The sequence below is a fragment of the Nannobrachium achirus genome, assembly GCF_963921795.1.
Source record: "Nannobrachium achirus genome assembly, chromosome: 16".
Classification (NCBI taxonomy): domain Eukaryota; kingdom Metazoa; phylum Chordata; class Actinopteri; order Myctophiformes; family Myctophidae; genus Nannobrachium; species Nannobrachium achirus.
The window spans coordinates 39,600,581-39,625,238 of NC_137823.1; the positions used below are offsets into that span (position 1 = coordinate 39,600,581).

The following is a 24,658-nucleotide window of genomic DNA, read 5'->3' on the forward strand; positions in this document are numbered from 1 at the left end:
GGGTCGATTTTTGGCCCAGGGAATGTTTTTCGTGCAAAACAAAATAATTAAAAACACCTAGTTTTTTCCCTTATAGTACAGTGTTTATAGTAAGTGAATGAGACCCAGAATTACCCTAGCTGTCAAACATTTTGCTAGGGATGTTGAATTTCAATCTTTGTTAGATATGTTACTAGACACCTTTACGAACACATTGGTGAAGAAATTGTTTGGTAAGGAATTTATTCCCAGATTTGACAGATATTCTGCTAGTTTTCCCTCACTATAAGGAGTCATAATACAGCAGCTTCTTAATTGCAAATAGCCACAGCCATAACATGATTGCCCCCTGGTGGGAAAATGTGGTAAATCACTTGTGCTAACTGGCATCTTGGCCTATAGCTGCACCTCAGCAGAGTCACCTTCTTAAACTAATGGCCTAAGTCATTTTTTTAGGAAATCTATATGTTTTGCCTAATCAGCTCCTCATGACACTGACAACCTAAAATCGCCAATCTCCCAAATGAAAAGGATCATGCTGTTCCCGTCCCTTTTATGGAGATGGCCAGTATACTAGTGTGACTTAGGCCAAAATAGGCAATCTATTTGGCCTAAATCACAAGTTCTTTTGCCTTTTTTTTTGTGCCAAAATCAGGTTTAATCCTATTTCATTCTACGAATCCTCTTATGATTATGTAACTGACAGACAGTGTTATTATATTAATAATAGCCATAAATTGTTATACACGTTTTGGGTGAAATAATTAAGAAATATCATATAGTTTTGTTTTGGTGATTGGTGTACAATAATAGAGGGCTAGAAATCCCTCTGCATTTTCCCCCCCACTCGACTGCCCAAATATGTCTAGAAAGTATGACATCACGCTTACAAACTTTAACGAGTTCTGTTGTGTAGTGCGTGATGTCATACCTTAGACATTCATAATTAGGTATTCAGGTGCTGATGTCACCGTGATGCAGATGGCCATTAGCCATATTTGGACATGGCACTGCCTGATCTGTCTTTCTGTCTGCCTGTGTGTCTGACTTTTCCAGTAATGCTCATATATGGGCATATCAGTGCTTCTGGGAATCCGCCTGTGTGACAAACTTCCCGCTGGGGGATGCCACTGCCATCATGCGGAGCCCTTTGTGAAGAGAATATTTCCAATGTTGTTACAATACTGTGCATGGTTCCCCCAATGTGCCTTTTGTGCACTTTGCAAATATTACAGTCATGCCCATATATGGACATCTGCATCACAGTGACATCAGCACCCAATGCCCAAATATGGACTAAAAAGTAAGACAGCATGCTTACGACACTATGGTTCAGAATCTGTCTTCGTTGTCACCCTCTCATATCAGACCTTTATTAAGTCAACAAAGTTGCAACTATTGTCAACTGCTTATACCATTACATAATGTATTTGGTCATCATGTCTTGCCAATCTGCTACCAGTGTCGAGTCTGTTCCAGCAATTGAAGGAACCAAGGAGAAGCCACTGAAAGCGTGTTGTGCCTGTCCTGAAACCAAGAAAGTTAGGGATGCTTGCATCATTGAAAAGGGAGAGGAGAAGTGCACAGACATGATAGAGGCACATAAAGAATGCATGAGGGCACTTGGATTTAAGATTTAGATTCTCCATTTTGTGCGAGTACGTGTGAGTGTGGGTTTGTGAGTTGCTGACTAGGGGACCTTAGATATTCATCGTAGCCTACACCATCACCTATTTTAATCAGTCAAATCTTTCAAACAACGTAGCATGTATATGTTCTACAGAGGAGTTATCCATATATTTCCCAGAGAGAACAATAGTTTGTTGTCTCTGTTGATGCCTTGTCTTCCAAAAGCACCAACTATCTCGTTTCATAGAAGCAAATGCATTCCCAATCACTTCGTTGGATTTCATAAACTGTCCTCTAATTACAAAGCTATACTAGAACTCTGCATACTAGTTTACCATTGATGGTGGATAAATTGCTGACGGTCGATGAGATCTTTGCCAGGAGATCTCTGCAGAGCTATTTGAAGAAGACGGAGAGTGATTATGGTGAATGTTGGACACTCGTCAACAACAATATTTCAGAGCAGTTGGGTGAAGTGGAGCTGAGGGCAAAGAGGACTAAATTATCAGTGTTGGCTCCGCTCATCCAGTGCATCAAAGACCTGGACACCAAACAAAAGGAGATAGCAGAGACGGAGTCACTACTGAAAATGGATGAGGATCCAGAACTGCGTGAGCTGGCAGACGTGGAGAGAAAAGCTTGTCTCAAAGACACTGAGGACATCAGACAAAAGATCCTGGCTCTGTTGCTCCCTGAGGTCGAATTGGACGCGAGCGACCTTGTCCTAGAGGTCACAGCTGGGGTCGGAGGTCAGGAGGCAATGCTGTTCACTGCTGAGGTGTTCGATATGTACCAGGGATTTGCTCGGCACCAAGGATGGGCCTTTGACATCCTGGAGTACGTGACCAGTGAGATGTGTGGGCTGCGGCACGCGTCAGCGAGCATCAGTGGCCCACAGAGCTACAAGAGGATGAAGTTCGAAGCAGGGGTCCACCGTGTCCAGAGGGTGCCCAAAACAAAGAAACAGGGACGCATGCACACCAGTACCATCACTGTCGTTGTCCTACCACAACCGACTGAGATCTCTTTCACTATAAACCCCAAGGACCTGAGGGTGGAGACCAAGAGGGCGAGTGGGGCCGGGGGGCAACACGTCAACACCACAGACAGCGCAGTAAGAATCGTGCATCTACCTACTGGTGTGGTGTCAGAGTGTCAACAAGAGCGATCCCAGCTGAGGAACAGGGAGAAAGCCATGAAGGCGCTGAGAGCCAAACTCTACTCCATGAGACTGGAGGAGGAGAGCACCAAACGCTACAATGCACGCAAAGCACAGACTGGCACCAAAGCCCGGTCAGAGAGGATACGCACCTACAACTTTGCCCAGGACCGGATCACTGATCACCGTCTGGGGAAGACTGTCCATAACGTCAGAGAGTTCCTGGTGGGAGAGAGGCTCCTGGAGGAAATGAACTCTTCTCTGGAGGATCTGACCAATCAGGAGATGCTCATGGACCTCCTTAGAGAAAATGACCAGCAACTCGCCTGAATACCAGCATTGTGATGGTCCAACCTGTCAAATTAACTAGGGCAGGGGTCTTCAACGTTTTCAGACCAAGGACCCCTTAGTCGAGAGAGAGAGAGAGATGAAGCAGGGTCCCCCAAAACCCACGATCATCAGTGTATTTTGGATTCATGTCAATGTGTTTTCAGATATTTAACCACTTGAACCGTCAATACTTAATAAACTTGACCCTTCACTTGGTACTTGGTCTGCTCTTTTCTCCTCTACACCAAACCTCTTTGCTGAAAATAGCCAATCTACAAGCTCACAATGCCTCGCAAGTGAGCTTGTATATCTGCTATTTTTGGCTAAAGTTCTCAGAATATGGACGCTAGGGTTCAAGTGGTTAATATAAAAAAGGAGAAAAAAGCTTCTATCACACAAAGATTTGGAGGACCCCCTGTAGTAAATCTGAGGACCCCCTAGGGGTCCCGGACCCCCCGTTGAAGACCCTTGAACTAGGGTGACCACGGCTGAATGCATACAGAGCCCGCCTGGGAAGCCGGAGGTCCCCCAGGTCCCAGGTTTGACTCCAGACTTCAGCAATGTGTCGAAGTGTCCCTGAACAAGACACTTAAACCCTAACTGCTCCTCTGTGGGCAACACTCTGAGTGAAGCTGAAAACTGAAATTTCCTGGCAGGATGAAGTATAAAAAAAGAAAGGGAAAAAAAAGAAAGAAATCACCAACAGGCAGAAAGAAATCACCAACAGGCACTGGTGACTCATGACACACCTTTGTAACACGCCAGAGCGAACCGCAGGGCTGGATTAAGACTTTAAAGTGCCTGGGGCAATGACCAGATAACACCAGCCATCACCATAGACAACACCTTATTTCACCCAGACAAAGTCAGTTTGCTTGCGTTTGCAAAATTAATTAATCGGCTACATTACATGTTGCCACTACAAGTTATAGTTATAGTCAATCTATAAATAGAATCTATACATTTTGTCACTGAGAAGTCTGCAAAAACGTCAACTTATCGTAGATGCATACAGTAACAGTACTTTCATTTTTGAACTGCTGTAACAACTCCAAATGAGAAAAATGAATAGCATTGCCAGACAGACAAACAAAGGAGGATCTATATGAAGAGTTATGCCACATAGGCTATATGTGTTGATAACTGATAAGCAATAACTAATAACTAAGTAATAACAAATAAACTGGGGTTCCTTCCAGTGGTGTAAACTCATCATTCTGTCGTTGACAATAAGTAATCCTACTGTTTGTATGCTGCACACATGCACACATGGAGCTAAATAATTATGGAAATACAAAAAAAAAATGTTGTATTTTGTTATGTGATTTCGTTGTTGAAACATCCCTCTGGGACAAATAAAGACCATTATTTTATTATTATTATTATTAACCAGTGTGGTAATGCTCATTATTTGCACCCGGAGATAGCTATCTCATTACTTCATCGGAACTACCTGTTGTATAACCTGCATTTATCAGCATACAGCTATACAGTATATTTTTTAATTTTAATGTTTTTTTATGTTTCCTGACCTCAATTACACCCAAATAACTGAGCTGTCTACATTCAGTGGTTCAGTTTTTTAGAATAATTAGGCTCAGAAAAGTGAGCTCATTGGCCTCTGGACGTACGCATCATCGTCCAGGGGGTGTGTGTTTTATCACCTTTGCTGTATCACCGGAGCTTTTCAACATCACCTCACTGCACCATACATACAATAAGGGGAAGTTGGAGAAGGTGTGAGGGCCAGGGCTTTTGGGGGGGGGGGGGGGGGGGGGGGGGGCGGAGCACAGGCGATGATTGACATGAGACAGACCATGAAAATCTCTGAACTACGCCATCTCTGGTGACTAGGTATATTATCTTTGCTACTCAAAAGGCCACAGAACACAGAGAGAAAAAAAAACCTGCATTGGCTTCCTGGAGTGGAGTTTTCAGTTTTAACATTTTAATACACGTTTTAGGACCAGGACCAAGACTTTTATCATTGGTAAAAACAGCATGTCATAATTCCTTTAACCTCCATTGTGAAGACGGTGGTTTTCACTGTTTACAGTGAAAAGGTTTTTCTCCAGTGTGGATACCCTGGTGACTCTTCAGTCCATCTAACCGACTAAAAGCCTTGTCACACTGTTTACAGATGAAAGGTTTTTCTCCTGTGTGGATACGCTGGTGTCTTTTCAGTCCATCTAACCAACTAAAAGCCTTGTCACACTGTTTACAGATGAAAGGTTTTTCTCCTGTGTGGATACGCTGGTGTCTCAACAGGAGATCTAACCGACTAAAAGCCTTGTCACACTGTTTACAGATGAAAGGTTTTTCTCCAGTGTGGATACGCTGGTGTGTCCTCAGGGTAGTTAACTGACTGAAACTCTTGTCACACTGATTACAGATGAAAGGTTTTTCTCCTGTGTGGATACGCTGGTGAATCTTCAGGTCACTTAAGTGACTAAAACCCTTGTCACACTGTTTACAAAAGAACGATTTTTCTCCTGTGTGGATACGCTGGTGACTCTTCAGGTGATCTAACCGACTAAAAGTCTTGCTACACTGTTTACAGATGAAAGGTTTTTCTCCTGTGTGGATAAGTTGGTGGCTCTTCAGTTGATCTAACCGACTAAAAGCCTTGTCACACTGTTTACAGATGAAAGGTTTTTCTCCAGTGTGGATACGCTGGTGTGTCCTCAGGGTAGTTAACTGACTGAAACTCTTGTCACACTGATTACAGATGAAAGGTTTTTCTCCTGTGTGGATACGCTGGTGAATCTTCAGGTCACTTAAGTGACTAAAACCCTTGTCACACTGTTTACAAAAGAACGATTTTTCTCCTGTGTGGATACGCTGGTGACTCTTCAGGTGATCTAACCGACTAAAAGTCTTGCTACACTGTTTACAGATGAAAGGTTTTTCTCCTGTGTGGATAAGTTGGTGGCTCTTCAGTTGATCTAACCGACTAAAAGCCTTGTCACACTGTTTACAGATGAAAGGTTTTTCTCCTGTGTGGATACGCTTGTGTCTCTTCAGTCCATCTAACCAACTAAAAGCCTTGTCACACTGTTTACAGATGAAAGGTTTTTCTCCTGTGTGGATACGCTTGTGTATCTCCAGTTCACCTGACTGACTAAAGCTCTTGTCACACTGTTTACAATAGAAAGGTTTTTCTCCTGTGTGGATACGCTGGTGTATATTCAGGTCCCTTAAGTTACTGAAACTCTTGTCACAATGTTTACAGATGTGCGTTCTCTTCCCTGTATAGGTCATCTGATGTGTCTTCACTTCTTGTTGAGTTGAAGTCTTGGTAAACCTTTGATGACTGGAAGATTTTGGTTCGTCTGTGTCTCCTTGTTCCTGGCTGGTTACAATTCTGGTGATTTGCTGGAAGGATTCTGAGGGGATCTGTCCATTTATGGGCATTTGGCAATAAAAGTCATCATGGCTCAATTGAGATCCAAAGTATGAATCAGAACAGAAAACCTTAGTCTGGGAAGATTGAGACAACACTCCTTCCTGGAGAGGTGGTTCATCATCAAATCTGCATCTATACATGGACTGTGCAGGGGCCAGAGTTAAAGGTTCTGTTGGGTAATGGACAGTTTACCTATCCTCTTTCTGAATCCCTATGTTTCCTATCTCCTTCTCTTACAATACTGAGTCACTGTAGTCACTGTATCCTCTGGAAGTGGACTTCAAAAACATTTTCAAATCTTATACATGCTGAGCAGAGCTCTGGTCTGACCTCACTCACAACACAACGGTTGCAATGCATGCCTGACAACACCGATGTGCGCAGGCTGCAGCCCCTCCATATAGAGGGTATGCGCGTGACATCATCTTCGTACCAGGAAGTTATGTTAAGTTAGTTAAGTTTGTCATTGCAAGAACATCTGCAGGAACACAAAAGGTAAAAATACATCAAGCCAGGACCAAGAGTGGAAAAGAGGGGACACAGGTGCAGCGCACAACTTGGTTGGTGAGTTGGTGAGACGAAGGAGAGCTCCAGGCAGGAATAACCCCACAGTACTGGAGAACTCTACGCACCTGTGTCACCTCAAGACCTCAGGAGGGACCCACCCAATACCTCCCCAGAGGCTCCTCTCTTGTTGGGAAAAAGAATAGAGCAGGAGAGGGGAGTTTAGCCTTGGCCAGGAGGAGGAGATGGGCAGTGATTTGGCCACCACTGCCGACCCTGCCATCAGGAGGGTGTAGCGGTTCAAGGGTCGAAACACCTGATGATCGATGGTTACCGCCTGAAGACCAGCTACGAGTGTGCGGCTTAACGTTTTTCATTGATAGTGTTTGTCCCGTTGGCCGGCACCTCATAAGGACTGGTGTGCTGTGCACTTTTTTGCTACCGCCTGAAGACATCAAGTTTTCCTGCCCGGCTATTCACCAAACGTGAATGGAGGAGAACCATCGTTAGATGTAATTATAATCTTTGCCACTCAAAAGGCCACAGAACACAGAGAGAAAAAAAACCTGCATTGGCTCCCTGGAGTGAAGTTTTCAGTTTTAACATTTTAATACACGTTTTAAGGACCAGAAGAAAGACTTTTATCATTGGTAAAAACAGCATGTCATAATTCCTTTAACCTCCATTGTGAAGACGGTGTTTTGCACTGTTTACAGTGATGTTTACAGTGAAAAGATTGTTCTCCAGTGCGGATACGCTGGTGACTCTTCAGTTCATCTAACCGACTAAAACCCTTGTCACACTGTTTACAGATGAAAGGTTTTTCTCCAGTGTGGATCCGCTGGTGTCTCAACAGGAGATCTAACCGACTAAAAGCCTTGTCACACTGTTTACAGATGAAAGGTTTTTCTCCTGTGTGGATACGCTGGTGAATCTTCAGGCCACCTGACTGACTAAAACTCTTGTCACACTGTATACAATGGAAAGGTTTTTCTCCAGTGTGGATACGCTGGTGTGTCCTCAGGGTAGCTAACTGACTGAAACTCTTGTCACACTGATTACAAATGAAAGGTTTTTCTCCTGTGTGGATACGCTGGTGAATCTTCAGGTCACCTAAGTGACTAAAACTCTTGTCACACTGTTTACAAAAGAAAGATCTTTCTCCTGTGTGGATAAGCTGGTGACTCTTCAGGTAATCTAACCGACTAAAAGTCTTGCCACACTGTTTACAGATGAAAGGTTTTTCTCCTGTGTGGATAAGTTGGTGACTCTTCAGTTGATCTAACCGACTAAAAGCCTTGTCACACTGTTTACAGATGAAAGGTTTTTCTCCTGTGTGGATACGCTTGTGTCTCTCCAGGACACCTGACTGACTAAAACTCTTGTCACACTGTTTACAATAGAAAGGTTTTTCTCCTGTGTGGATACGCTGGTGTATATTCAGGACCCTTGCGTTACTGAAACCCTTGTCACAATGTTTACAGATGTGCGCTCTCTTCCCTGTATAGGTCATCTGATGTGTCTTCACTTCTTGTTGAGTTGAAGTCTTGGTAAACCTTTGATGACTGGAAGATTTTGGTTCGTCTGTGTCTCCTTGTTCCTGGCTGGTTACAATTCTGGTGATTTGCTGGAAGGATTCTGAGGGGATCTGTCCATTTATGGGCATTTGGCAATAAAAGTCATCATGGCTCAATTGAGATCCAAAGTATGAATCAGAACAGAAAACCTTAGTCTGGGAAGATTGAGACAACACTCCTTCCTGGAGAGGTGGTTCATCATCAAATCTGCATCTATACATGGACTGTGCAGGGGCCAGAGTTAAAGGTTCTGTTGGGTAATGGACAGTTTACCTATCCTCTTTCTGAATCCCTATGTTTCCTATCTCCTTCTCTTACAATACTGAGTCACTGTAGTCACTGTATCCTCTGGAAGTGGACTTCAAAAACATTTTCAAATCTTATACATGCTGAGCAGAGCTCTGGTCTGACCTCACTCACAACACAACGGTTGCAATGCATGCCTGACAACACCGATGTGCGCAGGCTGCAGCTCCTCCATATGGGTATGCGCGTGACATCACCATCGTACCAGAAACCTATGCGGGAACGCTTACTTATGCCCTTTTATGCCCATCTGATTGGTTACGTGCAAAGAGCTTACGTGCTCTCTTGTGCATGGCCCTTATATATGCCTTGATATTGGCTACGAGCTGGGACTTCTGACATGCGTTATCCTTTGCTAAGCGTAGTTTTTCTGAGGATTTCTTCATCACCGCTGGCACACCGCTCTTCCTTTTCTGGGACATCTGTCGCTGTTGATGTTGTTTCCTGGAACATCTCTGGAGCTTTTTTTGACCTTTCTCTTTCTCTTCCTGCTGACTGTTATGATTTTTCGATAGTATAATAGAGCATCGCAGTTGAAGCCCCACCCCGTCTTCACTCTGGTGTCGGAAGCGTTTTCCCCATTCATTTCTTCCATAGACATTTCATAAAGTATTTATTTAAACGTTTTTAAGCCTCTGTAAAAGCTACCTCAGCTGGAGAGGAATCATGACAATATTCAAAATGTTTTAATGCAACAATTAATTAGAAAGCTGAAAAAAGGGCAGGGTACAAGACTGTGTACATCATTATTTTTAAAATTGCGGAAACTACACTCCCAGAATGCATTGCGAATGACACTTGTTTCCTGAAATATAGCCCTTAAATCACGCTCAGTTTAGTTATCCAGGCCAGCATATGGCCTGACATGTAGTGATTTTCAACTCTGTGGACGCTCTTATCGTCATCTTTTACACAGTGCATCATATTTGTAAAAGAAAGACACTCGCTGTTCTGCTGAAGTGCAATAATCTGCCGGGCAGACAGGGAGCAGTAGCTACTTCCGCGGTAACCGCAAGATATGTGAAAGAAGAAGAAGCTAGACCAATCACAGACGTCAATTTCACCGGATGTACATGTTTAGCAGTATGGGAAATGCAGTTCTTCTCCGTGCGATCTTGATTAAAACGTGTTTTTACTAAAACTAGAGTGATTGCATACATACTCGGGGGTTCTACAGGAACATATAGAACCATTTTACAACCACCAGCCTAGTGGTAAGTGTACATTGAATTGCTACGACTTTGTGGCTGATAATGAAAAACCCTATGGTAGAAATGAATGGCCAGCTTGCTTCCGACACCTCACTGCGATGCTCTATATCACCCTTTGCCCCTCTCTGATTGGCTAGGGGCATAGACAGCCTCTCTTGTGGCCCTTATATGCCTCGATGTTATGACGTCACCCTTTCTGCGCCTCTCTGATTGGCCATGGGCACATGGCATAGACACAGATAGCTAAACAGACACACACATACAGACATAGTCGATTCTATATGTCACACTTGTTGATGGCAACGTCACCAAGAATGCTGGTCGCTCATTGGCTGTTGATGGTGATGATGGTGCCGTCATCATCCCGTTTTCCCATTGGATGACGTCACCATGTGTTTTTTCAAGGGTTTTTTACATGTTTTTTTTTTTATGGACATAACGTTTTGGATTTATTTTATTTCAAATAAAGCAAGAGTTTTGTTAATTCACTTCTCCATCTCTGTGTGTATGTGCATCATTGCCCCCCTGACTATAATCCAGCAAAATGGTTTGGGCTGTGTTGCCAAGTAATTTGGGCTTGTTTTCATATACCCCTGGTTGCTTGTTTCTCCAGCAAAATCTGGCAACAACACTCCCAGCTCAGCTGTGTGTGTGTGTGTGTGTGTGTGTGTGTTTACTTACATCTCAGATCCAAATATTGTACTTTTACTCCACTACAATTATTGGAAAACTTTAGATGCTATAGTTACTTTGTAGACTGATTATTATTACAAAATATAGGTCTACATTAAACACTTAAACCCTATATTATATACATTTCGGCCATTTGAGAATAGCATGTTTGATTGATTGATTGAAGAATGTATTTCAAGTATAGGAAAAAGTACAGTTTCAGTTTCATATAGGTCTACTTCAGTTTTAAGTATAATTTGAATTCCTGACTTTTACTTGTAGTATTTCTATATTGCAGTATCTGTGATTGATTGATAGATTATCGCAAGTAACACGTTTTGAGTATCAAGTATTGATTAAACATTTGAGTACTTTTTCCACCACTATGAGGTGGACCCCTTTCCTTCTTGTTTTTCCAGGCAATACCGCGTCCACGTTTTTCCCAATTGCCCTAAGCGCGAGGGTGGGGGCGCGAGGGGCTGCAAGGGAAAGGAGCGCTTGTTTTCGGTGATAACGACGGAGGCGCTGCGACGGGTCGCATGAACTGACTCAGCGTCGTTACCGAGTTATGTGCCGTTATAGACAGAATAATAGTACATCTTCGTCCCTAGCTCTGGTCCATCGCTTTCACCTCCCGCATTGCTCCCGGTGAAGCTCTGACAGACCCGTCGGGAAACGCATGGACTCGAGATTGTCGGCCCCGCCGAGCGCTCAATACTAGTGAAAATAAACAAAACCGTTTCACTACTCACCAAACCAAAGGTAGTTTTGCGTTGTTGAAAGTCTATTCTCCGCGGTGGTAAACCCCTCAGCACCCCACCTACTCTGTAAAATACATTATTTTTGTCAAGAAAAAAAACGCACCCACCTCGAGCCACCTAGCGGCCACCACAGATACAATGGTTCACAACCCGGAAATAAGCGGCGGTCGAGTTGGATGCACTTTATTTCATGACAAAAATAATGTATTTTACAGAGTAGGTGGGGTGCTGAGGGGTTCACCACCGCGGAGAATAGACTTTCAACAGCGCAAAACGACCTTTGGTTTGGTGAGTAGTGAAACGGTTTTGTTTATTTTCACTAGTATTGAGCGCTCGGCGGGGCCGACAATCTCGAGTCCATGCGTTTCCCGACGGGTCTGTCAGAGCTTCACCGGGAGCAATGCGGGAGCCGGGAGGTGAAAGCGATGGACCAGAGCTACTTCGTCCCCCACTTTCGGCACCTTCGCGCGGTCCAAGAGAACACAGCGAAGAGCTCCCTTCCTCCTTGCCCACCACTGGCCCCCACCGTTGTGCTTAGGGTTCCTTGGGAAACGCCAGGTCGCAGCAATACCGCCAGAATCCGGAAGGAAATTCGACCAATCACGAAGGCTCACACTCTCGTGCGTAGACGCCGTATTGGCCACTGGGGGCCGTACGTCAAACGTCACTACACTTGCAACCAATGGCTGAGGCCGACGAAACTTTCGCGGGGGGATTCGATCCGTCGGTGTTCGCGGGAAAGAAAAGAGAACTAGTAGTAGTAGTAGCGTAGAGAAGAAGAGAAAACCATTGAGGAGAAACATACATTATTAGCCCTAAATAAACAGTGTTACTGTAGTCTAGATCATCTGCTGTCTCAGAGCAGAGATGTTGTTTAGATCCATCGTTGACAGAGGAATCAGCAGACGGAGGTTCAATGGTGAGAAAAACAACCTTTTTGATCAAAACCCTGTTTTCTTTTTACTTTATTGGCTGCCGTAATAGCTGATCTGCAAGCACACTGAGCTTGCAGATCCGCATTTTCTGAAAGACTTCTGGCTGCAAATCTGCAAATAATGTTCTGCGATCACTAGATACCATATCATCAATAACTTGAAACAAAAACCAAAAACGTTCCACAGCCCCATTTGGAATTGGAACATAGGACGTCCCAATAGCCGCATGCTAACGTTGGTCCATTTAGTGCCAAAGATCGTGCATTTTGATATTGTTCATCCACTAATCAAACAAAAACGCTTCATATCGATCACGATACATTATGATCGTGTTGACATGGCGGAGTCAGTCTTTATTTGGTCTAATGATACATTAGCCAGCGTCCATTATACGTGGACTATAGCGCTGGTCCATAGCATTAGGAGCAGTGGTGGAAAACGTACTCTCTTGTTTTACTCTTTTACTCTTGTAAAAATACAAATACTGTAATATAGAAATACTAATAGTGCGGAATTCTAAATCTCCTCCTTTTCAAATAAATGCAATGGAGTAAAAGTAAATTTGTCTGGATCCGAGATGTAGTGGAGTAGAAGTAAAAGTACGAATAACTAACTACACTGTCTACAGTACTTAATGTACTTAAACCACTGGCTAGGAGTTATCCGCTATGGACCAGAGCTCGCTGCTGTAACGTTCTAGCCCTAGAAATGGCTGACATTCCAAGGACTCCATTGAAAACGAGATCTCAACTAATGCCTCATTCACACTACGAAAAGCCAAGCTAATAGTTTGCTTGGTAATACAATGTATTCTCTATGCAAACCAGCTTTAAAAATGTCCAAGCTGGAAACAAAGCTTGGAAATGTTTAAAGCTGGTTTGCATAGAGAATACATTGAATTACCAAGCAAACCATTAGCTTGGCTTTTCGTAGTGTGAATGCAGCATAAGGGGTCTATCCTTAGTTCTAATAAACTTAAAGATTGAAAAAGTTGAACCTTCCACCAGTGAGGGATCCATTGATATGAATTGTTGGAGTTGGTTGTAAACTTGTAATCAGATGATTTAACTCTTGTGTTCCAGCAGATCCGTGCCCCAAGTACCCTCTCACCTCTCTGCTAGAAGGCTTCCAGTGTGCCCGACACGATGAGTACATCTCCCATGGAAAATATGGCAGTGCTGTACCCCCATTTGGACTAGAGTTCTCCTCAGGTACCGTAAATCAACTATCATGTGTCTCGTTTCATCTTCAGAGACCACCATCATTTGACTTTGGGGTTACAAATGGGCCTTAAACTCTTGAGAGTATATAAATGGACCTGTAACTCAGTATACAAATGAAACAATTCTATGTGTATACTATCAGAGCTACATGAATACTAAGACGTTACTGTCACATTTTTATCTAATGACCCTGGCTTGCTCTATCTGTCTTTAGTAAGGGGCACGCAGAATGTCCTTGCCGTGGCCAATGAGGAAGGTATTGTCCGTCTTTACAACACAGAAAACCGGACAACCCCAATTTTGAAAGGTATGTATGTATAATAATGCCTGGATATGTTGACAGTGTACATTGATTAGCACTCGGCTTCTATCATCAAGAAATGAATCCAACTTAAGTGTCTAATGATGATTGTGTGTTCTTGTCCACACAGAATGGATGGCTCACGAGAATGCTGTCTTTGATATAGCCTGGGTTCCTGGAGATTCTCGTTTGGTACGGCAAATTACATTTTCCTCATCACTTTCCTTGCAATAGATGGATAGATAATCCTGTGAGAGATGCAGTTATCATAGCAGCACCACTGTAAGGATCAAATTCAGATAGGAATAGAGAATAAGAACATACAGTAAGTAGTAAGACAGTATAAAGATGACTTAACATCTGACCTGGCCTTCTGTGCCTGGACTGGTCAGGTGTGCATGCTCATAGTGTGTAAAGGTCACCTTTGGGTGGACATAGAGGCAAAGGTAACCTTTGCATTCAATCACGGACTAAGACCTCATATATAAATAACAATTTGGGGAATGACCTGGTCACCTGCACAAGGCCTAGCCGAACACAAATAAATGTATCGATGAAGTCTGTCTGATTAGGTTAGGTTCAGGTTTATTGTCACACATATCCATACAAGTACAGATACAATGAAATGCTTGCACTCCCAGCCTTATTACACAAAGACATGGTCACAGTGACTGACAATAGTGTGGACCCGCATACCATGCAGGCCACACAAAAACAAGTCGCAACAACAACAATACCATACAGTGTAACAGTGTACAGTTTAAAAATGCGTACTGTGCCCATGTTACCTATGTTTCACTTTCAACCCTTCGTTGAGCAACCTGACTGCCTGGGCAAAAAAAACTATTACTGAAACGAGTGGCACAAGTGTCACAGTAAAAGGCCATATAATGGTTATTTATGTAATGTAACAGCCCACAGTAATTGTATATAATGTAGGTATCGATAGTAACAAAGCAATCAATATATTTAAGGGCATGTAGATACAGGTATGAAGTTGGATCCATAAATAGGTACAGTATGTTGCCCAATATTATCATGAGGAAGTTGACAATGTTGACTACTATACTGTTAAAAGATGGTACTCATGGAACATCTTCCTCAGGTAACTGCGTCAGGCGACCAGATGGCCAAACTGTGGGACCTGAAGTGTGGAGAACTTCTGGGAACATTCAAGGGACACCAGTGTAGCGTCAAGTCTGTGGCCTTCACCAAGGACGAGAAAGGTACCATTGATATATTTAGTTTTAACCTTCTTTCCCTCTACACCAAATCTACTCAGATCTACAACCTTAAAATGTGTCCCGAGCTTGAAGGCCCAGAAAGTGGACACTACGATTCATCTGGAGTTGGCTTTAGGGCCAGGCACAAAATCCCTTCATTGATGACATGACACCATTGTCAATCTTATCTTAATTATTACAGCTCATGACAATCTTATGTTTATCCTCTTCAACAGCTGTGTTCTGTACCGGGGGAAGAGATGGCAACATTATGGTCTGGGACACCAGGTGCAGCAAAAAAGGTATGTATTAAGTTGTATAGATTTTGGTGTGCCTTGGGCACCAAAAAGGGTCTAATTAATTGAATGTTGATGTAATAAATAAATATATAGTTGTATATAATTCAATAATGGTGTGTGGTTGTCACAAATCCACAGGGCACACTTGAACTCATGGCACACTGTTTGAGAACTACTGATTTAACCTCACCTGTGACTGAAATGCTGTTTCCCTGTCAGATGGTTTCTACAGACAGGTGAAACAGATCAGCGGGGCTCACAATACGGCAGACAAAATCACGCCAAGGAAACAAACAAAGAAGAGGCGGCCTTACGTGCATGGTATCGTGCCATCTGTGGTGGTGAGTTCATTCAATAGCTGGGCTGTAGGACTGACTGAATCGCTAGGTTTAGCATGCTGTTTTACAGATGTGCTGCTGTGTGTTCCTCGCAGGACTCCCAGCAGAGCGTCACAGTGGTTCTCTTTCGTGACGAACACACCCTCATCTCTGCTGGAGCTGTTGATGGGTGAGTACGGCTGTCATCATCAATAGCTCTTATACTGTAAAAAAAAAAAAAAAGCATGAATATGGAATCAGATCATTTAAAAAAAAGAGCATAATCTTGCTTTATATAATTGTGTTAATTTGGTTTCTCTTTTTTACCAGGATTATCAAGGTTTGGGATCTTAGGAAGAACTACACTGTACATCATTATGATCCTGTACCCATGCAGACGTACCCCTACCCTGGTTCTAGCAAACGAAAACTAGGTTGGTTGGTATTTCTTACTTTCCAGGATGAGGCTTTTTTTTTTAGTTTTACTTAAAAGGGGTGTAAGCTATACTGTTTCTTAAAATAAGTGTTAAATAGTTCTATATCTATTCAGCTGTTTGGTAAACAGAACATACATTTTCAGGTTGGGATACAATTGGAACTGGAGCACTATTGAAGCGGATAAATGATTTTTTTTTTACTTTGTGGTGTTCTCTGTCCTGATTGGATAAAATTGGTATCCCAACCTAAGCATTTGAAAATATATTTTCTGTTTACTAAAGAGTTGGAGAGACTGAAGTGCTGAACAACCACTCTATATAGCATTGACACATTTAGGAAAATAGAGCTTTTAACTTTATAACAACCTTTTACTTTCAACAAAAACAATGGACTTAGGCTTTGTGAAAATTCCATGAGTGGGAGCTAATTACTGGATTCTCTGCGTTTAAAGGTTATTCTGGACTTGTTCTGGACTCGACAGGGTCTAACCTGATGTCCAACTGTACCGATGATAACATCTACATGTTCAATGTCACTGGATTAAAAACCACTCCAGGTAAACCCGATTAATTTGAAATGCACAACTTGTTGTTGATCACTAGATGGCGCTGCAGACTGAGTTATTTTGTTTCAACTGTGATGGAGAGGTGAAGTTAATGAAAGGATATGATTCACAGAATAAAGAATACCTTCTTTGGTATCGAGTAAGTCAGTGTTCAGCGTTGGCTTTTGTTGTACTTGTACAAACCAGATCACACTAATTTGCAATTTATCAACTACATGACCATTTAGGTCATGTAAATAGAGTACAAACTTTACAAAATAAATAATTTGGCACCATGAAAGCCAGGAAGGACATTATTTAAACACTGTTACACCTTATGAAGTTATGATAGACTGTTGGTTATTCTCTTCCTGCTGTGAGCATCATTTCTCTAGATAACGGCTTCCTGGACTGCATGTGGAAAGTGTCACAGGATGAATTTGCGTAGACAACATGCCAGATACATAAAATACACACGGTTTTATCCTTTGCTCCGGAGGCTTTCAAGACTAAATGGGAGAAAGAGTCGTCTCTGATCGGGCTGAAAGAAACCTTGCCCAAATTTTAAGTCGTATTTCAAATGCGTCATAAATCCATATTGGAGGCGGAGCCACACTCAGAGTTCCCAAGGTCATGAAATTCCTGGAAATATTTTGAAATTTGAAGGATATTTTTCCAGTACTGGAAATGTTTTGGAATTTATCAAGGGTCCTGGAAGGTCCTGGAAAAAATAGCTATGCATTGTCTTTGGTTATTGATTTTGTTATTACCTCCGAAATGACAAATTAAACATTGGCAGAGGCAGAAATTGTGAAAATAGCCACAATAAAACCGTGTTATACAAAATCCTCTACTCTTAGTGCTCGTCATGGTGCCGGGGTCCCCAGTTCAAATATGATTATTTCGGGGGTCACGGCCTGAAAAGGTTGAGAACCAATGGCATACACTACCTGTCTTTGTGCATTGCACATAGGAGTAAGCGACTTGTTATTGAGCTGAATTATTGTTATATAGTCCTGGAAATTGGGTTAAATATTCTGGAAAAGATTTGGAAATGAATTGGTAAAAATGTGTGGGAACCCTGTTTACAGAGCGGGGTCGGGTCGGCGGTCTCTCAGACTCGACCTCAAACTACATCTATTGTTAAATCACTTTGTGATGTCCACCAGCATGACATTTGTGTTTCAGTCTGCTCTTAACTCTCAGAAGTCAGAGGCTCAGAATGTAAGGTTTGTTTGCTTTCCATCAACAGTGTCCGTCTTCAGTGGCCACCTGAACGCCTCGTTTTATGTCAAGTCCACCATTAGTCCAGACGACCAGTTCTTGGCGAGTGGCTCAAGTGACCAGCACACATACATCTGGAAGGTTTGTCCCCTTGACCACTTTAATCCTGAGGTCCCTATTTTGTTAGTCTGTCAAGCCAGACAACTGTGAGCCAACAGTCTCTGTCTTGAGAGACTACTATAATGGGCATGTATGTTATCATTATGAGCAAATATTCCCAAATGTTTTATTTTAATTCCCAATCCCAAAATAACACAAATAACCGATCTGCTGTTTTTGCCATTTGTTGTATGTAGATAGGAACTTAAGTGGTGAAGTTACATCACCATAATAAAATATGGATTTTCAGTGTACTTGAGTCTTGAAATAATCTTTTCGTCGATTCGTTACAGATCTCGGAGCCTGAACGACCTCCTGTGTTGCTCAAGGGTCACAGTCAGGAAGTGACGTCTATTGCATGGTGTCCTACAGACTTCACCAAGGTGAGTTGACATACCTACCTACCGTCTTGTAATGAACTGTCTATGATCTAGTTGTTTGCAAATATTTACGTGGTTTCTTAATTTAAAGACAATTGCATGCATAGCTAAAGTTATAATCTACAACTTAAAACGTTATTTTAACTAAATCTGTATGGTAGAATACCGTACGTTAATCATCCAATACAACTAGTACATCTACAGTGGTTGGACTAGATGCACTGCCATCTTTATTGGGGTTGGACATTATTACAATGACCTCGACATTGGAAGAGAACATAAAACATGGATTGTAGTTTTAAGTAGATATAGACCATGAAGGTGACATTCTCTTCTTTTGAGTATTTGTGCTTTACTTGAGTATTTCCCATTTTCAATCATTTTAATTCTACTTCAACTTGGCTGCTGTATGCACCGCAGCAATGGCGGCCGCGCTCTCTACAGGGGAGCGCTCAGGAAAACGGTCTAAGAGTATTTGTGGACGCATTGTGGATGCACCGTGTTGTGGGCTTGTACATTGGCTATTTATGGCGTGTGACTCTGCCGTACGCCGAAGTATAAATTAGGCTTAAGCTTTATTTGACACATCATTTTTTTGTGCCTTTCCTCTCCTTTGAAAGCGAAGTGTTTTAAAATACCAGGAAGATTGATTAAGGCCCTGTATAATGTCTACTATTTTGTTGGCAGTTGGTTTCCTGTTCTGATGACAACACAGTACGGATCTGGAGGTTGGATCGGGGAAGGGACGGTGCCAGATCATCCCTAGGAGAGGCCAACCTTGTCGGGTGGGCGTGTCCTGGGTCTCTTTCCAATTCAAGTAAGTAGACAAGGCAACGCGCATGATTTTAGTGAACTAACATTGAGCCAAAACCTTCAAGTGGACAAAGAGGACTTTGATAATTTACACATTAATTAGACCAGTGTTTCTCAACCTTTTCAGGCCGCGGCCGCCAAAATAATCATATTTTAGCTGGGGACCCCCCACCCTGACGAGCATTAAGAGTTGAGGAATTACATTTAGCATAACACTGTTCTATTGTGAAAATAGCAGATCTACATGCTCCCAACGCCTCGCGGTGAGAGGCGTTGTGAGCATGTAGATGGGCTATTTTCAAAAATGTTGCCTCTGATATTTGGCCAATGTTTAACATTTTAGAGGTATTAAAAAGTCCATAAATTGTCACTTTAGAAATGTACATATAGCCTCTCACTTAAACTTTATGTTGGTTTGTTTACTGTTGAGTGAGAAAACAATGTTGCACAGTAAGTTGGCATGGATATACTATAGGGCAGTTTAAAGTATTTTCAAATGTCTGTCTTATTGTGTCTTTAAGAGCCTTCAAGGCAAACTGAGAACACACCAGCCAAGAGCACAAGGACAGAGATTGCTAGAGCCCTGGCATCGCCACAGCCAGCACTGTCATCGCCACAGCCAGCACTGGCATCGCCACAGCCAGCAGCCTGTGCCCCCAGTGTGGCCGCCCTGCCATTGTCCTCCAGCACTACATCACCTGTCCATGCCCAAGGTGCCACTGCCAACACCCATCACCAGAGGACTCCGTCTTCGATCAGACGTTGGTTCACCCCCACCACCCCCGAGTCCCCGGCCAGCCCACTGCTGCGGGAGGTGCTGAGCCCGGTGAGGATTTCCCCTACCTCCGAGCGGCGGGTCAAGCGCAGGCTGGAGACCGGCGGCGGGGCCGCAGTGTGCTGCGACGGAGCCGAGAGGTGCGATTGTGTCACACTACTCGATCCTCCAGCCAAGAGAAGTCGCCCACTCTTGGATGCGTGCTGCCCGGCCCAGGACGCGGACCCTGTGCAGATAGAGGACCACAGACAATCACCTTCCAGACAAAGCGGCAAGGAGAACTGCTCCCCTGGTGCAGTGGACTGGTTGTCAGTGTTAGGCCAAAGACTGAGGAAGGGCATGGGAAGCCCCGTAAGTCCCAGATCCTCTAGAGGAGCCAGCACCTCCAGAAGTCCCAGTGTCTCCAAGAAACAAGAGGGCAGGACACCATCTTCACCAGTAAGCACACACATCCCTGACTGAAAAAAACGACAGTCTGTATTTAATCTGTGTCTTTTTCGTTTACTTGTCGCCCGTTTTGACGATGACGATTGTGGGGAAGAGGGCTCTGCAATATATTGATATTGCAATATAAGACTAGATATCGTCTGGAATTTGGATATTGTAATATTCTAATATAGCACATTAAGTGTTGACCTTTCCTGGTTTTAACCACTTAATAGCAAAATTAGCCGATCAACAACGTGTTGTGATGTGACACGTGAGATTGTAAATCTGCTATTTTTGAAAATGTTTTGTGTTCTAGTGTTAGTGGTTAAATTTTGCAATGCATTACAGTAAAGTTATGTCTAACTAAGTCACTGTTCAACTTCTATTATTTGACGTTAACTACTTATAGGCATTACTGACAATTATTCATTAAATCTCATTGTGTAAATACTTTTGTGAAGCCCCACGGTCAAACTGATTATGTTAAGAATGTTGTCATCATCACTATCGATATAGTATTTGGTAAAGGATATTGTGATATCCATAGCACCCTGCCCTAACACTGGCTTGAGCGGGAATGCTCTGTAATTTGTAGATGGGTTGATTGCTATCATGGGTCAAAACCCACATGTATAGTGTCTTCTTCAGCGTTCTTAAAGTAGAAGTTTACGTTGTTGATCGGCTATGTTTGTTTAAACTAGAACAGGAAAGTTACCAGTCTCTCCTCTTGTTTTTCAGACGATCCGCTCACCACAGTCCATGAAGAAAATATCCTCCTATTTCCACAGAAGAGCTCTGGAATGACCTATAATGGACCAGCCTAGAATTTTCTTTCCTTCACATAGGCCTTACTGTATATATTGATGTTTGTTTTTATTGTGTATTTTATTGTATATTTTTCATGTTATGGCTAGACACCCCTAGACTGGACATAACATTGGGTCGTCATAATAGTTTAAAAAAAATGCTGATCTACAAGCATACTATCCTATTTTCGGCAAAGGGTATTGATTGATGGAAAAGGAGGGGACCAAGTACAGACCCCTGGCTGACCCCGGTCATTAAATCTATTGAGATTACGGCTCTATTTTCAAATTACGGATCTATTTTCAAATTACATGACCTTAATGAACCTGAGCTTCACAGTTGATTGACGCAATGTGGAAATTGCCTACTTCAGTTTCCTCATTGCAAGAAGCTGCTTTTCAACAGTTCTTACAACATGGCTCCTGTTTAATCAACAAAAAAGATGTTTTCCTTGAGTTGTTCATAGATGTACAAAATAAGGGTGACCATTGCCTGTTTATGTCTATTAAATTCAAAATAGATTATTTAAAGCTTGTGTTTTCTTATGTTTTCATTTAGGTAATACAGACACAATGGAGTCAGTACAGCTCCATGCAACTTTTCACCAGTCTGTTGTTTTCAGTTGTCACGTGTCTGGTGGTCCCGTTTCAGTGCGATTTCTATTGGTGGAAAAGTTTCAAGTACTATGGGTTCCTGTTGTTGATTGGACAGTAGGAATGCCAGTCAGTGGCGTACACCGGCGAGTCCGTGACGCTGCAGACTTGTCCTGATCCTGAAGCGCGTCCACAAAAATCAGGGATTCCATTTACTTTGTAGATTGCAGATCCGGTCAGGAGCGGATACAGAAACGGTCTGCGTGCAAGTGGGGTTGGCTTCAATTTCCCGGATACAGTAAGCAGCTCTAGACCGGATCTGAGCACTGATTAGTGAAACACAATGACGCGAGGTTGGTGTTCAACTACAAGCAGTTTTCAGTTATTTTATGTTTTTATTTCTGTGTAACATTAGTGTTATGTGTGTAATGAAACATGGGATAATGTGTGAGTGTGATGTGAACGTAATGAAACATGGGATAATGTGTGAGTGTGATGTGAACGTAATGAAACATGGGATAATCATGTCAAGGGTGGGTCAGTGACGTCACAAATGATCGGAAGTAGTCGCAGGTCACTCAACTATGTTAATTAAATGAATGAATAATATTTTAATTATTAATCAGTGGTGTAAAGTAGCAAAGTAGATTTACTCAAGTACGGTACTTAAGTACAATTTTGAGGTAGGCTACTTTTACTAAATTACTTTACTGGAGTATATCCAAATTGCAATACTTTTACTTCCACTCCACTATCTCAGAGGCAAACATTGGACTTTGATTGATTGATTGAAGGCTTTATTAGAAGTTTGCATAGGAAAATGTACAGATTCATGACGGTACAGTTCACTGGTACAAGGTCTACTAAAAGGAGATCCATGAAAAGACTAAGCTTATTTCAACAGGAAACCATTTAAGTATCTCATATAACATTGAATGACAGACAAATAGAACACAGTACTATGCAGTAGACATGTAAAGAAAAAAAGAAAGAAAAAGAAAACAGTAGGTCTATACAATCAGTAAGTACAGTATATACAATATATACAAGGAAGGGGCAGGTAACAGTAAGTCTAATCAACTAAAGGACAACTTACTTTAGTAGATTTTGATTATTATTACAAAAAAATTACTTGATTCCTATATAAATGTCGGACATTTGAAAATCTACAAGCCTGAGATTCTAGATTGGCTATTTTCAAATGGCCGGTACCAAGTAGTTAATATTTTCAGAAGTTCGTTGTACATTTGAAAACTTGAAATTGGATAATGAGTATAGCCTCCTTTTAGTTTTGGTATTTTAAGTACATGATGATGCTAATACTTTCGTACTTTTACTCAATTGTATTGATACTATTACTCAAGTAAAGAGTGTGAGATTGTGAGTGGTTTTTCCAGCACTGATTATTCATAATTATTAATAACATATAAAATCTGTTTTGGAGCACTTCCTGCACCACGTCGCTTAGTTGTGACGACACCAGACGCATCCTTGGAACGTTCCGCCCAGAATGAGACTCCGTTGAAAGTTCACACATCGTCAGAGAGGAGGAGGAGGAGGACAGTTGTTCTGAACCTCCAACAACCAACAGAACAGGGATTAAATAAAAAGCTCCTTGTGTGTGCAAAGAAGCGACACCTCTGCCGCTCCCCTCCCGCTCCGCGCAACGCAACAACAGCTATGTCATGAGAACAACAGCCAGAAGAAACAGCTTTCTGGAAAACGACTCTGACTTCTTTTTGTTTTTGTATGAATTACATCGCATCAAACTGACAGCTGTCGGCGGCGGCGGCGGCGGCTAACATTAACGGAGGCTAACTTTAGCTAGCTAGTTGCGTTAGCTCCCATACATCCACCAGGCTGGGGTTTTAAGAGGGGGTTCTAAAGAACTAGAAAGCTCGGTTCTGGTGAAGTGTGTGCGTTGTGAGACCACCGGGTCTGGCTTTGACGTGACATGCATTTAATATTAGGTTCTGCAACAGGTTGTAGATTGTGTTCCTCCAACCCCGGGAAGAGTTTAGTAGTCGTCCCCTCTCGGCCACAGCAGCAGCAGCAGCAGCAGCAGGGGGGCTTGTTTTGATGTAGTCCCACAGTCTGGTAGATGTCTTAAAGTTCTGTGGAGTTTTTTTGTTTGAGCTTCTTTCGCTTTTTCTTTTATCTCCTGGACTTATCGGGTCCGGAACCAACACACCTACTGTCCGATGGAACGGGTCTGTCGCTGCCGACCATGTTGGATGAACACACATCATAGGATCTAGAACTTCACCAGGAGGATAGACCATATCTTCTTCTTGTTTCTTCTCCCGTGTCTTTTATTTGTATTTACTGGTGCACATGGAAGGAGGACACGCGTGGGAACCTTTGCTTTGATTGAGGGTGATCGATCCAAGGCGTGTTTTTTCTTCATTTTCTTTCTCAATTTTTCGGTTCATGCATCAAAATGTCGGCTATCTCTGCATCCGAGAAAGTGGACGGATTTACGAGGAAATCAATGAGGAAGGCCCAGAAACAGAAGAAGTCTCAAGGCTCTTCCCAGTTCCGAACCCAGAGCTCCCTTGTCGAGTTGGCCCCGTTGCCTCCACTCAAAGGTAAATGGATCCCAATCAATGTGTTCACCCCATGAGATCTCTGGTCACTTATTGTTGTCACAAAGTTATACAATGC

General features: G+C 42.6%; 4 protein-coding genes across 4 annotated transcripts in view; all 4 read left to right on the forward strand.

Annotated features, from left to right (window-relative positions):
• Nucleotides 1–1,418: 1,418 nt before the first annotated feature.
• LOC308300642 (cytochrome c oxidase copper chaperone-like) lies at nt 1,419–1,619 on the forward strand (the record flags this gene model as incomplete). Its single annotated transcript, XM_080744517.1, has 1 exon — nt 1,419–1,619. One exon carries the CDS (start codon nt 1,419–1,421, stop codon nt 1,617–1,619), a length of 201 nt encoding a protein of 66 aa, XP_080600643.1.
• A 329-nt stretch (nt 1,620–1,948) lies between these two features.
• On the forward strand, nt 1,949–3,097 carry LOC308301014 (peptide chain release factor 1-like, mitochondrial; the record flags this gene model as incomplete). The annotated part of the gene is made up of 1 exon (XM_080744910.1): nt 1,949–3,097. The coding sequence occupies one exon, from the start codon at nt 1,949–1,951 to the stop codon at nt 3,095–3,097; it is 1,149 nt and encodes a 382-aa protein (XP_080601036.1).
• A 9,304-nt stretch (nt 3,098–12,401) lies between these two features.
• Nucleotides 12,402–21,398, forward strand: dtl (denticleless E3 ubiquitin protein ligase homolog; the record flags this gene model as incomplete). Its single annotated transcript, XM_080743989.1, has 15 exons — nt 12,402–12,453; nt 13,555–13,680; nt 13,907–13,999; nt 14,124–14,185; nt 15,099–15,219; nt 15,453–15,518; nt 15,735–15,853; nt 15,949–16,022; nt 16,163–16,266; nt 16,722–16,826; nt 18,067–18,179; nt 18,491–18,580; nt 19,265–19,394; nt 19,912–20,603; nt 21,333–21,398. The coding sequence occupies 15 exons, from the start codon at nt 12,402–12,404 to the stop codon at nt 21,396–21,398; spliced, it is 2,013 nt and encodes a 670-aa protein (XP_080600115.1).
• Nucleotides 21,399–23,603: 2,205 nt separating this feature from the next.
• ppp2r5a (protein phosphatase 2, regulatory subunit B', alpha isoform) overlaps nt 23,604–24,658 on the forward strand; it is a 111,209-nt gene continuing 110,154 nt past the window's right edge. Inside the window, exon 1 of the mRNA XM_080743983.1 lies at nt 23,604–24,582. Coding sequence (XP_080600109.1) covers nt 24,435–24,582 — 148 coding nt within the window. The 5' untranslated portion in view covers nt 23,604–24,434. The remainder of the gene's footprint in view (nt 24,583–24,658) is intronic.